A 15506-nucleotide genomic window follows, 5' to 3' on the forward strand; every position below is an offset into this window, starting at 1 on the left:
TCGCAATTTGGATTCGCTACGTGCTTATAAGTCAACAGTTCGGCTCGTTTTTAGCTCCATACACGGACGGAAATCTCGGATTAAAAAGGTAAAGTTCCGCGCGAAGGCGCTGACCACTCTTCTGGCTTTCGATTTCCCTCAGATTCAGGTTTCTTGGCTGCCAACAAAGTATTCCCGAATACTTTTATCACATTGACGACAGTCTATTTGGCTATTTTTAATGATTTCACTTACTTGGCGTGGTAGTAGTTCCAGTTCGGATTTTTGCAATGCGCGAGCCAGATTTTGTTGCGTATTCCTCTTGCATAAACGTCATTTTGATAAGTGAAAAGCGAATCGGCACCAACTTTTCAAAATAGGCCAACTGCAAAATGTAAGCAGACCGAGTGAAAGTTTTTTTCTTCTATGCGTCAAAATTTTGCTCGACTGAATTTTTTTTTCGGAACACCCTTTACAGCAGAGGCTACTTCTTGACGGAGAGAAAAATTTTCAGCACGTTTTGCAGTAACTTATTATAGAATAAATTACTCTATTTTTGAACAAAAACTTTGCATTGAAAGATGCGCGAAAATAATTCGAACTCTCCACAGCCTATTATGTTGTCACAGTTGATGACAGCTGGCAAGACATTACACCGTCTACCGATCTAGATGATGCATAATCTTTACTTCAAATTGTATCATTCCGAGAACACTATTTTATGAAATCTTGTATATGTTTCCACCCGAGCAGAGTGATGAGGACGACGAGCATCGCACCCTTCAGCTGTGTCGTATTCGCCTTTTTCCCATTTCGCGGTTTGCCATACATTCATGTTCCTCTGCTAATACGGTACACCATTATCCTTCAATGGTATCGACCATTTTTTCCCGCTTCGAGATGCTATTTAGCTTTTGCCACCGCACATATCGCCCTATTGTTGTGCTCTTTTGATTCGATCAAATAAATAATAAGCAAATGTGAGTATATTTCACCCCTCGACCGAGTTTGGTTCGCGCCTGCATGCAGTTAGAACTTGGAAGGACAGGACGACGAAATCGTTCAACCAAAAAGAGGGAGCGATTTTGCGGTTTCGTATTTATCGTTTCGAATTGCTGGTGTGATACCTAGTTCTGTAACTTCAGCCAGCTTTATAGATGCGATAAAAAGGGATGCTGATGTTGGTAACAAAATGGCAGCTGAAGGAGCTAACGTGTAAGAAACAAATTGCAAGACGATTTTTAACTACGCTATACCTGGTGATGATTTTGTTTTTTTTTTAGTAAATTAAGATGATTGAGCTTTGTTTCCATTATGTTACAATTTACCCACCAGCGTGAAATGGCTTCACACCGTAAATCACATTAACGGTAGGAAGGCTCCTGCTTACTCACAAACTCAACGTCTATCGTTCTCAATTCAACGGAACTAACAACGGTAATGCTCCCGGCTCAGTCACAAGAAGTAACCCAGACGCAACAACAGCGCCAGAGAATTCAATACAGACTCCTGCTGGGAAGAGGAAGCTCAATTACATTCTAGGAGGTCCAACTCAGGCTCGATATAGATCCTTAATGGATCGTTTCAGCTTAAGTATCTATATCGCAGTCAGATTATTCGTACGTCAATTGTAATCGTTTGCCTTTAACCATAGAACTGCAAGCTTGCTGTAAGCATTTGTTTACAGAACACAACAGAAAGAGGCTCAGCGGGAGGATTGAATTGCACAAAACAGCTGTAAACAAACACACAAAACGTCACTTCGGAGGTGGTATCAAACCCCGGATAAAGCAGTCCTTCTTCGTCAGGACCATTTCTATGGGTCATCACTTCCACTTCCGCAAGGCAGTCGTAGAATTGTAGCATTGTGTCTTCCTTTGAGAAATAAGACTGAAAGCACAGCAGAAAAGAAATACATTGGAAAGTCAGGAAGAATTAACTTGTTTCTTATGGTCGAATCTGAGGTGCTATAACGATCGAATTGACGGACATTCAATACCCGTCCCATTGTTATTATGACGGATTGATTGAATTGACTGTTGCGAGAGTAAGTCAACATTGCAACGTAGGAGGCGTTTTTTTCGCACGAACTTTAGATTTGTGACGCATAAAAAGACGATACGATAGGAAGTGCTTTTCCGTTTCTACAGGACGAAGTGAAATCAATTAGTACTTGAAAGAATTTAATAGCTCGTTTTGTATGAAAGCGTGAAAGAGAAGCCTTAGGGAAATACCTACAATGGCAGCATGCAGGTGGTCGAAAATTGTTTATGTTCATTCAAAACTGTAGCTGTCATTATTTACGATTGACATGCAGCAATCGAAAGATAATTTCACACGTGCTGTAAGTTATTTTATTCGTGGAAAAAGAAAATATTTTCGATAAATGGTAAACTCAACACCACAAAAATAGCATCGTCCTGTTTTCTGTTAAAATTTTCGAAATATTTCAACGAATAATATGGGTTCTACCGCTAGGTATATCCGAGTTCTACTTACAATCTGTAGGATTTATCATTGCGATAATTTGGAGAACTATTTACTTTTGAGTCAAAATTTTCAAAAAATTATAGGATATAAAAGCAACACTACTTTGTGTTTAAGGCATCCTACCGATCCTACCTCTCATTAGAAACGTATTTGTTTTGATTTTCGAATCAATCGAACTGTGGTCTGAGCTTTGTTCAACTTCTTCAAATAAGTAGGACCTTTCATGGTAGTACATTGATGGGTTGGGGAGCACTTTTCTACAGAGAGAAGTTCCTATTGGTATGGATTAGCATAAAAATAAACTCGAAAGGTTATATGATACTGATGGAGATAATTTTGATCGAACAATGCTGCAATATACAACTCAAAACTGAAATTATATTAAAAAGAAAACTTTTCAATTAACTTCTACTACAATACATAGTAGAATTTAATTGGAAAGTTTTCGTTTTTATTTAATTTCAGGTTTCGTATTCTACTAAGACGCTCCAAAAACTTCCGTCAACTCAAAACTGACTAAAGCGCGGATTTTGACAAAACATTGAAGTTCATTAGTGGCCAGCTAGTTCTTCGAATCTGAATCCTTTGGTCTACAATGTCGTGTTTACAGGTATTGTACACAATCCGATAGAGTCAACATGTTTAAATGTCAAGTTTGCCAAGAGCAGATTTGAGCCACAATTTCCCTGGAGAAGCTGATTTTGTCGATAAAGGAACGACTAATTGAAGTTTGCTGATAGAATGGCTCATGCACAAACTGCTGAGTAGAAAGGAGTCACTGCAAATCATCAATTGAACGTAACGTCAGTTGCAATGGAATGGTTGCATGCATTTTCAATGCTATGAAGAAACTCGAGAAGGTAATTCCAATCAGTATAAAATAGTAAATGGTGAAATAATTGTGCGAAAACGCCAAATCAAAGCATATCTAAAAGGTATCCATCTTATTTAGGTTCTTGAGACTGTTCTGGTGGTGCCAAACTGTCTGCCTGTCCATCAAGCGAACGAACCGTTGCGTTGTTAAAAAAAGTAAAAGTTCCTAACGTAAGAAGAACTCCCACTGAGGCAAAATAGGTGTCAAAAATTCTTCTAGTCTTGCAAAAAAAACTATCCTTTTGTCACGCACTGCTTTGAAAAGCAAGTCGATATCTTGTCCCTTTTTCCTGCATCGTTATAACAATTCGCCTTTCACCCGAATCGAACGGCTTTCTTCATTCATTTCGTGTTCTTTTCGACGTTGATGAGGATACGGCAATCGGTTTTACGCAACAAGATCGGTTGAATCCCGACGGTAAATTGAACTGTAACTGGAGATTGAATCGAGCTTGAATTACACCCGATTGGATAATGAAAGAATTGATCAGCCACAGAGACTTGAATGGAAGCCAGAGTCCTTTCTATTTTTTGCACGCTTTTTATCCATGTCGAAATCACTATATTATTGTGGCTCATTCTTTGAAACATTTTATTTATTGGCTGTAGCTTGTCCAAACAAAGCAAGATCGATCGCGCTTATCTCAAGGATCAGATCTCCATGGGTGGTAATGGTCATGGTGGTGTTGGTGGTGGTGGTGAAAACGCAATTATTTTGTTCGCTAACCTTTCTCCGCTTAATTGCATCGTTTAGCGCAAGAAAGCGCTAGGGTAGGGTCTCGCGGAACCGTAAAATGCGGTTGGTCGGGTTTATGGTTTCTAGCGAAGCTCCTCGATGAATGTACGATAAATTTCATATAAAAGAAGTGAATGATGTGTTGTGTTCTATTCTTATAGTTCTGGCGTGCGTTGTCTTCGCGAATCATCTGTTTGAGCCGGATGGTTTTCTCGATTTACTGACCGCAGGACTCTTTTGTGAAATTACTGAACAAAAGGTGTAAACTGAGTGTTCAAGATGGCACCTGGATCCAGGCCATTGCACGTGTTATTGTATTACTGCTAGCTGCTAGCACGCGAGTTTGTAAGCTGGTTGTAAACTCGTCCAGCTCATCATGCCTTTTCGTTAGTTGGCTAGCTAGTGTTGATAGTGAACGAATCTACAATCAGCTCGCATAGTACACTTTCGAAAAGTATAACCTTGGCCTATTGCAGCCTGGCTTTTGGTCTAAAATCCATAAGTTCATCCCCGAGGGTCCGGCGTATCACTTAACCTTTATTAGCAAAGATACTCCCAACGAATGCATACTGCATAATGTAATCTGTAAATCAATCAATATCTTCAAGGGAAGCGTTTGGTACGGGAGGTCCACGCTTTCTTTCTTCTCCTTGATTTCATTGAGTTGAATGGAATTAAGTATCATTTCTAATTCCACTTGATTCTTTGGAATTCTCTCTGCGGTACATGCTGCGCAGTTGGCCTGGCCGTTGACAAGAAAAATGAACGATTCAAGCAATCGTCATTTTCCAGGATGCCTTCAAGTATTGGCTGCGTTAGTGTGACATAAGATAAGAATGTAAGCTTCATCATAAGCAACTAATGCCCATTTAACCATTTTAACCTTCTAGTGCCCAACCGCGCAACTTGGCGGGTTAGAAGAATTTCTCTTTGAATCACTTTAATTCCATGATATTTGATCGGCTCGCTCGGTGGTAATCTGCAATTGATTTTTATATGTTAATTTTCACTCATATTCATATATAGTTCAATTTATTACGTCAATTTAAACTAGTTATTTCGGGCGTAAATTAAACAATTCTTGAAACCTGCGAATGATTTACTAAGTAGGATTAATCAATCTATACGTCGTGCAAACTAACGGGACTCAAATTTAAAACGATCAAAGGAACGGGGGTGCATAGTAATTCGCTACAGGGAGTCTCATAGATAAATGTCGTACCTCACCCGATAAAGGACATTCCAACAAAAAAGGGCGTATAGTGAGCTTACAGAGATTATAGATTACAAAGGCGACGAAGCAGTCAAAAACCGTTAAATTTTAAATCAAAACCGAGAGTACCATGGCAAATAAAAGTAACTCTCCGCTTTGATTCAAAGTTCAGCGGATTTTGAGTGCCTTGTCGCCTCTGTAATCTATAGGAGGAAGTCCTCCAGCGCCGGACAGCACCCAATACCGGACACTTCTGGCTTTCATAGTTCAAATGGTGCACCATAGTAGATAATATGATAAAATCAATAAAAAGGACAAAAAATTACCATATGTGATTTTATAGGTCAGAATCATTCATGAAAACAGAGATTTGTTAGTTTTTATCTGAGTAATTCTCGCTGAAACGGGGCCACTACTGACACGAGGTCTTCAAATATTGAAACTTTTGCGCTTCATTGGTTGAACATGGTTAAAAAATACGAATTACACTTTTGATATCTTGAAATAGTGGACCCTCGTTCACCAAGGGGCCTAACAGTTTCAAAAAAAGTTGAATTTTGAGCAAACCTTGATTCATAAATTAGCCTTGAAACAACTAACAAATAGCCCGGTTCTGTAAAGAAGAAGAACAGGGCTTTCAAATGGAGTAAAAATTTTTTTGGCGGCCATCTTGGATTTGGTCGCCATATTGGATTTTATCAAAAAATCGCCATTTTCACCATGAGCCCCCCAACCGATTTTCATTTTAAGAACGCCGTTGGAAAGCTGAGAAAAAATGCTATAAGAAACATTCATAAAATTAAATGTGCTATGGCATTAACTGAATGGAAGACAGTCACATATGCAAAAACCAAAACGTGCAGCGGCGAAAAACGCATTTGAAACCGCCACATTTCTTCTTTAATATTGAGTCAATTTTGGAAACAAATCGTCCAGATCATCATAATACCACTTGAATGTACATTATAGAATACTTTTACAAGCAATTTGTTCACAGTGACCTACAATTTGTTTCAAAACTTATAAAAACTGCCGAAGTTACTGATATGCGTTTTTTGTGCTTAAATAAGCAAGAATAAACGCATAACAGTCACAGCATGCCTTGATCCTTGCGTTGCCGGTGACTCAGGAGTATTTTCAAGACCACGTGCCGTTGTTATTTTGATAATTTACGTGCACGTTTAATTCAACTGTTTCAAATGTCTGTACTGGACTATCTGAAATTTTACGGGAGTAAGGATAACTCTGAAGGGTAGTTTGGGGGAATTTGGACACCCTAAGCAAATCACCTATTATCCCAAAACTTATGCATCAAAACTCAAAAAAGTTGAAACATATACTGAGTTTTACTTGTTTTCTGTTTACCAGCGGAGTTTAACAATTGTATCTAGCTTTGTTTTGCTTAAATAGATTTGTTTTGCTAAAATGATTTTTTGGCATAAAAATTTTGTTTGGGGTGATATGGACACCCACTGGGGTGAAATGAACAATGTGTAAAAAAACGGTTTTTTCTAACGAAATACCATACTGAGGCTCATAGCAGATAACTTAGGAACACATATTAACTAGTAATAGTGTTTCGAGCTCAATTCTGTCTATCTGAGTGGAAGAGCCAGTTCATAAGTTATTCTAATATCACTTTAGTTTTTTCGCAAGTAAACAAAACCATACTTTGATGAATCTAGATCTTATTTAAAGTCTTATTCGACATTTGCCACATGCAAGTGCTCCTGCATTAGTTCCTGGTGGCTCAGAGAGGGTGGTCAAACCTAAAGCTGAAGACATAATGACAGTACGACATATCGATTGGGATAAAATAGTTACGATAACAAAATGAATGTGACATTGCATTTTGCATAACCATGGACATTCAGAGATTAGCCCCGAGGGCCTCAAAAATCACCATTTACAATATGAATCTGAGTATGAGGGAAAATGACCAGAGAAATATTTCATTCAGTTTGTTCTCAAACACATCGAACCCCGATTATTAAAATCCCTGACTTTTGTTGCGAATGTTCCCTTTGGCGATCATACGTCATTGACGGGATTGCAAATACTCAAAATCCGTTCTTGATTGTCTATAATGATCTTTTCGGTGGATTCTTGTTTTAACATCACATGCACATCTTTTTTGTACTTTTACGGTATCTAGAATTAATGAGACCGAAGAAATGGTTTAAAATCAACTGGACCATTTCACCCCAAAAAAACTGTCCATTTCTCCCCACACAGCATACAACAATATGATTTTAAAAAATTGGATTTATTTTTATACAATCTAGCTATAATTTTCTATCAAACAGTTTCTCTTATGTAACCAAACAGACCTGCACTGCACAATAACTTGAAAAGTTTGTTAAATCACTGGGAAAACCTTAAAACCGAGAGCATCAAAATTACATTCGGTGTCGTTTTAGGCAGTTGTTTTGTTTACATTTACATTTGGCAACACCTGTCAAAGTTAAGCCCAATTTTTTTACGTTAATAATGGTGTAAAAAGATAAGGAAGAAGTTGAGAATAATGTGAATGCAGAGAAACTGCTACTTTCCGAGATAAAGCACCTGTCCATTTTACCCCAGGTGTCCAAATCACCACAAACGACCCTACTTACAGTTCCTAGCATTTTTTAGACTAATCTCACGTTTTTAGTCTTGACCTTGAAATGCGGTCATACATATATATATTAATATTTTTTTGAAACGATGGTTCTACAGTTGATGAAGAGATGGTAGGGGAAAGAAATGAAAATTTTAGCTGGATCAGCGCCTCTATGGTTCAAAGGTACAAGTACCAGCGAACCACATGACCTGGCGGGTGTTGTGGGTTCGAATCCGGTTATAATCATAGCTTGGTTCGACCCATGCACCTTCCAGCATTGGATAAAAGGTAGGAGTCAAAATGACTACTTGTCAAGCGTAGCTACCAATATCCCCCCCCCCCCCTCCTTTCCTGTCCGCTCTTCCCTCCTTCACCAAAATTTTCATTTCTTTCCCTAGCATTTTCTGCTTTTATTTGTAATTTGTTATTGTGGGGTCGCATAAGGGGTTTTGCACAACCCAGAAACTGGTCGCTTTCCTGTTTCCGGAACACTCCCAGAACGTGTCCGAGTGTGACCAATGTGATCCTGGACATATTATGTGACGACAAATGAACTATTCTGAACTAGTTTTGCACTTTCGCGTACTTAGAGATGTCACTTGTTGTATTTTAGTTCTATTCAGAAACTAATCCCTGTAGGGGTATCCGGAGTATTTCCGGACATGTGGTTCGATATGGTCAATGACGTCTTGAACATTTTATACACCTACCAATGGTCTAGTTTTGCAAATTCGAGTACTTAGAGGTGTCGTAAAATGGAATTATTGTGATTCAAGGTCGGAACTTGTTCCGACTATAGCTTCGGAACCGTGTATCCGCTCCAAATTTTCTTCAATAATGTTCTTGTAGGCTTTCAAACTTTCGTTTGGTAGTTGTTGCAGTCAAATCGGTTCAGGAATTTTCAAAATCAAATGCCTATTCATATATTTTCACTACTGTGACTGCTATGCGTTTATTTGTAATATGGGACTGACACAGTTTAATATTTTTTTTAACATTTTGAGAACAAACATAGCTTTTTTGTTGGAAATATTGAAAGAATAAGTAATTTAAAGCTGATTCCCAGGTTTATCTCAAAAATGGTGAAAAGTCATATGGGACTCTTATGCGTTTATGGGCAGCAAACTACAAACGACGCAAGCATAGGTTAAAGCAAAATAAGTTGAATGTTTATGTCCCTATTCGTTTACTCATTTAGACCAAGGATAACTCTTTACTTTGATACTAGCAACGACGAATGACTCACAGACATATGAGCGAAGCGATGAGAACAATTTTCCCAGTGTAACCGAAAAACATTTATCAAATTCGGTAGCACAAAGCTGCTCAGGCCCACATGCAGTGGTGTTGTTCGCAAATTTTACAGCTCGTACGTAAAGAAAGTGCCGACTAATTTCATCGATAATTAACACTGCGATGCCTTCATCAAATCAGCACCGGTGCGGTGACAGGACGAACTTCAAAGAAAGTCGATTTTCCGTTTTCAGGTGCAAAAATGTCGGCCGTTAATGACTTTTTTTTTACTATTGTTTTCTTTCTTTTTTTTGCAGCGTCAAGCAAAATAACGCGAAGACAGGATTCAAAAGAAAAAGTGCCTACTTCGTCTTTGGTCAATCTAAGAGGGTGACAACGATCTTGAGTAGCCGTGAAAAATTTCACTGACAAGCATTGCGAGTGCTTCGTTTCTGACTGAAAATTAACTGCCGATAAAAGCCCCGTGGAGTTGTTAAAGGCAAATTTTCTCATGCGATTGAATGGATTTTTCAGGTTTCGTCCTTTCGGTTGCATTATTTTACTCCCACAATCGGCTTAAATTGGTAAGATTAATTCATCTAGTAGGGACAAACGCAACCCTACTGAAGCTAAGTGCCCTTACGACTGCGCTTAGATTGCAAACGACTGCTTTCCGAAAAAAGGCAAACCATTATTGTCCCAACCTGACGGTAAATGATAGGCTTTGCACGCCTTTTTATCGTCGCTCTCATCCCATTATGTTCCTTCCACCTTCCCAACAAAAGGACGCAAGATTTCTGATTGCCATTCGTTTACTCGGACCTGACCAATTGCTGATCCCACCGCACGCACAGTTTGTGATCGTGAATACCATGGGAACCGTGCCTCCGTAGGTTTCGTTCCGATGAAAAAAAAACAGAAATTGGTTTTAGCTATTCTACAACACTCAGGTGCAGTAACGCGAAAAGGACACATTGCATTTGACTAGTTTATGACACGCAGTCCTTCTCCGTCTCTCCACCTGATCGTTGCTCTCAGGTCCTGAAAAATGTGTACTTGGAATTGGAGAACAATGCAAGAGGAACACAAAAAAAGCTGAATGAATTGGATAAAAAAGGAGGAATCTGACTTGTCCGAGCGAAACTATGAATGAAAGCCAACAGCCCTTCAGTGGTTCACGGGTTATTGGTTGGTCAGATGCAGAAAGCTTCGAAGCTGGGCCAGACAAACTGTCTGCCTGGGCCGATTTTGGAATTCTGGTCGATTAATATGAGGCGAAATTTCACCTCTTGCTGCACTTAATCATCGATTCTTTTGCTCTAGCGTTTGAGTGATACGAGACAATAGGGTCGAATAAATCAGAGCAGGTACCCCTCTATACATGGTGAAATTCAATTTTTTTTATTAACCAAGAAAGTAAAATCTTTTCACCAAGCCTCTGGGAAACTTTTTCTTCCACAATCTGTTTGTCCCAAAAATTGCCATTGATTGTAAATTGTGCGGTTTTCTCTTCACGTCAATGGTTGCCTCTTGAACCTTATCCTCTGTATTATGCAAAAGATTTTAGTATAGATTTGTTAAAGATTCGAGTGTTCGGAGTTTGAATCACATTTGGCAGGAGGGATTCTAACTTTGTGCAGTCAATCTGCTGTGTGTGTCAGATAATATGTCAGTATATGTTGACCCTGAAACTATTCCTAATGGCAGTTTTGAGTTTCCCGACACAGTCGAGCCATAATATGATTAATTGCACAGTTCTACTTCATTTGGTCCACATTTAGGTATACCCGGGTCATGATGGGTTAAATAATATATGTAAGGTTTTTACATCCTTTTCCTACTAAAATTAACTGTCTTGAACTTGATTACAGAGCAGTCAAAATTCAACTCCGGTTCAGGCAATTAGGGAACAATATCAACTAACTTCGTAAATATCTGCATGGGATGGTATTCAGTAAAAAATATGTTGTAAACTGGCGTGTTTAAGTGTAATTGCGCGTTAAACGTTCGTTTTAAGCAAAATAATACGAGTGTTCCAAGTTTGTGACGAATGTGGCCGAATTTGGAATGAAGATCATAGAATTATTCGACGTTTAAATCTAAGCCAAACTGTAAATTTTAACATTTTTTGTAATATGAAACATAATTTTATCTTTATTTTCCGCATTTTCTCGTTTTTTTGGTTACAACCTGATGAAAGATTTAAAAGATAAAATAGACATAGCAGCTAACCTAACTGTTAGTGTAGAAGAAACTGCAGAACATGTTTTCTTTATATGCCCTCGTTTCGTGGGCGCGAGAAGTAACATGCAGGCAGTGAGCGGACAGGACACTACTCCGGATAACTTAGTCTAAAGGATGTGTTCTGACTCGTACGTCTGGGGAGTGGTCAATGCGGCTGCTACTAGGGCTAATAGCCCCTCCCTGAAGTAAAACCGATAAGGTGGTGCCAGGGGGATTGAGGCTAGAGACTCGAGTAGGGTTTTAGTGGGTTGGGATTCTCATCCCTCATTAGGGGGGTCGGGATACCTAAACCCCACTCCCTGAGTTGTCTTCTCAGATGTCTGATAGTGCCGTATCTTCTAAAGTGCTCAGCACCTACTCGTAAAAAAATGCGTGTAACTCGTCAGCGATCGATAATAGTTGCTATGCAGAATAATCTATCCTGGAGCGTGCTTTACATAAACACTTCTGATAGTGCTCCAAGCGGAATGACAAGTGTCTAGCATATTAGCAGCGGTAAGTTTGTGCAGAGTGTTGAATTTACAGCGTAACGTAAAACATTAACGTGCTCAGTTACTTTGCATCGGTCCCAACCAATGTTGGCATGTTTCAAATTAGTTATGTAAGCAAAAGTATTCGAATCAGTTTCAACAATAACTGTGACCGAAGTGGGCTGCTTATCTTTATTATACTTGCGAATGATTTTTAGATCTGCAGAGTCTGATAGGTGGTTTGCCTTTTTATTGTCATTACAAAATCTTCGTTTGATATTTTGTCTGATAGTCCAATTATTTTTAACCTCGGTTTGAGCGGCAGGTCGATACTAATAGTATAGTTACTAGTTAGAGTATTACTTGCCATGAACTATAAACTATTATTTTGATAAAAATTACAGTTTTATACACATGGTCCATTTCACCCCAGCGGTGGTCCAAAACTCCCCAAACAAAATTTTGAACCTTAAAGTATTACTTTTATTTTACCATATTTTGGCAAAATTAAGTCAGATACAATGGTTAACCTTAAATGATAAGTAGAAAACAAACAAGCATTAAAGTGAAATTAGTTGTCATCGATTCTGTAAATTTCAAACGCCGTTTTTTGTTTGAAACAAAAATTCTGTTAATAAAAATATATCCGCTGCGTTCAGGTTGGCAAGAAGAATGCAGTGAATACGTTTCTACAAACAGAACCCTGCTTTTGGGCCCAAAAACTGCTTCCTAAATTGGGCACACCGACGAACAGTTAATGACTGATAGTTTCCCGTTAATACACGATTTAATTTTTCTGAATCAAGATGTACAAATTAGGAGATAAAAGGTGATATGTTTAGGAGGTCCAAATTTCCCTACAAGCGAAGGGGGGTCCGAGCAAGATCGGACAGTAAGCTAAAAAGCTCATAGAAATTCGCTATCGTTTTGCCTAACCTATCATTTAGCGAAACGAATAGTACGAAACAAAACGGCAACGAAAATGAATCATGAGCTGATTAGAGATATCAGACTGGCTCTGTTGCTACGTTTACCGTTCATCGTCCGAGTAACTTGCATAGAATAAAAATTTTCAAGAATAATAATATCAATTTTTAACAATTTAAGCACAGGATACCGCCCGTAAATATTGATATTTGATAATTTTGCATAGGTTTTGAAAATTATTCAATAATTTTTCAAGTTTTTTCATCTGAATTGCACAGCAATCAGCATACCCTTTTTTATTTCCTCCTTTCTTTAGAACGTTGCCATGCGTGAATTGCGCACAAACAAGCCCTCAATTCAAGAATAACAAATTATATAATAGAAATGGTTTCTATGATAATACAAATAGGAACGCCTCTCACTCGTGTCATCGGAGCCTGAATCTGTGCATGCATAAATTTGGATGCCACAATTTCAAGCATTGTCAACTTCAAATCAATAAAAGATTGTGTATAATACACAATATATGTGTATAATACGATGTGGATTCTATACTTATTCTTGGATTTCGAATGCAAATTGTAAAAATTGATGGATTTCACATTTAAGCATGCACAAATGCTTACATATAGGTATATCTCATACCACCATGCGCATCGTCTTCTGTACAGTCAATCTTTCATTTTGCGCAGTTTGATTACTTACTCTAGTGATGTATTATTTGTTTAGCCCAATTATTTTAAAACGTTATTGTATTTAAAACCCATATTGAATTTACAGAAAGCATCATTTAATATTTTTCTATCTATTTCATCATATTTCAAAATATACACGTCATTTTTTATGACTAATGAACCACGACTCCCATCATAGTGAAGTGTGTCTTTAACCACTTACATATGGTACCCATCTGCCGACTAAAACAAGAGTTGAGTGCCGGCTAAGCCGGTTATCGCAAAATAAATAATAGTAGTCGAATCGCGGAAGAACGCGGTTTGGTACCCTGTACAGTTGATTGTATTCTCTAGTAGGTGTTGGACGCGTTTTGGTGCTGTCAAAATGTATTCGAACAATATTGCAAACAGTGAAGCGAAGACGGCGCGTGTTGTGGACTTTCGGTCAGATACCGTAAGTTTTCCGACTTCCAGCATGCGTAAAGCAATCTATGAGGCTGCCGTCGGAGACGATGTGTACGGTGAAGATCCCACCGTCAACGAGCTTGAACGTCGTTCGGCCGAATTGTTCTGTAAGGAGGCTGCTCTGTTCGTTCCGACAGGCACAATGGCAAATCTTTTAGCAAGTAAGTGGTTAGTGATGAAGACAGTAAATGAGCATAGAACATCTGCAAATTGACTGAATATTACCTCTATTTTATGTCTGTTTCTGTTTTCGCAGTTATGGTTCACTGCAGTAAACGAGGAGCGGAAGCCATCGTTGGCGATCTTGCGCACGCATTTCTCTACGAGCAGGGCGGTGCGGCTCAGATAGCCGGGGTTCAATTGAATATCATAAAAAACTTACCCGATGGAACGTTCAATTTAGATGAGTTACGTAATAAATTCCGAGGGTATGACATTCACGAACCCAAAACGACGTTAGTTATGGTTGAGAATACTCATAATATTTGTGGTGGTAAGGTTATTCCATTGGAATGGATAGAAAATTTGTCAAAGATTTGCAAGCAAAACTCAACCAAACTGCATATGGATGGAGCACGGATATTTAACGCTGCCGAATATTTAAATGTTCCAGTTTCACGCATCGTGCGTGATGTAGATTCTGTATGTTACTGCCTTAGTAAAGGCTTAGCCTGTCCTGTGGGATCGGTGCTAATCGGTTCCAAGGATTTTATTCAAGAGTAAAATTCAGTCCTATGGTACATTTCAATTCTAGCTGAAAATAAATTTTGCATTGCAGAGCTCATCGTTTACGTAAAGCCCTTGGAGGCGGGATGCGACAGGTTGGTTTTCTCGCGGCTGCCGGTCTTTGTGCACTTGACGAGATTGTTCCTATATTACGAGATGACCATGAACGTACAAGGAAAATAGCACAAGCCATTCATGCAATGAATAGTTCAGTAATTGCAGTTGATTTGGACAATGTTCAAACAAATATTCTCCTTCTAGAGATATTAAAGAAGGAAATAAAGGCTTATAACCTATCAGACAGGTTTGCTGAAGTGCAACCCAAGGAAGTTGACGACGGAATAGTTGATTCACAAGGGAAAGGAATCAGCGTTAAGATTAGTGCACGTGATTGGGCATTTGCCCGCATTGTAGTGTATACTAATATAACAGACGAAGAAGTAGATTTGGCTATTATGAAAATCAAGTACGTTATTCAAGAATATGAACAGCGCTTGAAGTAGGAAATGATTCAGAAAAAAACATTGCAGCATCTTTCTGACTTTGTCGCAGATTTTCGCTTTTGTGCTAACGGAAATCTAATTTTGTGCATTTGTGAGTTTTCCCGTAATTTGGATAGTTGCTCAGGAAGGCGTACAATGTATAAGGCAATAATTATTAGTAAAGCGGAGGAAAGGTTAAAGAAAAAACTGAATCTTAAAAATAAGTAAATTGTATTTTGTTTCTCACTTTCCCGTGAAACAAAAAGTCTCAACACAAGGTGTTTTATTCAGCGAATCGACTGCCATGACGAATTTGCTCACCATGATCCTTAGTTTGACCAAACTCATTTTGAATAAAACATTTAAATATTCCGAATTCTGATAAAATCATC

The 15506-nt window shown here is 38.5% G+C and overlaps 2 protein-coding genes across 2 annotated transcripts in view; one reads left to right on the top strand and one right to left on the bottom strand.

Moving 5' to 3' along the window:
• The window catches only part of LOC128745208 (uncharacterized), a 308635-nt gene that overhangs the window by 130933 nt on the left and 162196 nt on the right, over window positions 1-15506 (bottom strand). The gene's annotated exons all lie outside the window — the stretch shown is intronic.
• LOC128745222 (uncharacterized) lies at window positions 13819-15303 on the top strand. Its single transcript, XM_053842250.1, has 3 exons — window positions 13819-14067; window positions 14163-14625; window positions 14685-15303. The coding sequence occupies exons 1-3, from the start codon at window positions 13827-13829 to the stop codon at window positions 15133-15135; spliced, it is 1155 nt and encodes a 384-aa protein (XP_053698225.1). The 5' UTR covers window positions 13819-13826; the 3' UTR covers window positions 15136-15303.

Source organism: Sabethes cyaneus, chromosome 1, assembly GCF_943734655.1.
Source record: "Sabethes cyaneus chromosome 1, idSabCyanKW18_F2, whole genome shotgun sequence".
Classification (NCBI taxonomy): domain Eukaryota; kingdom Metazoa; phylum Arthropoda; class Insecta; order Diptera; family Culicidae; genus Sabethes; species Sabethes cyaneus.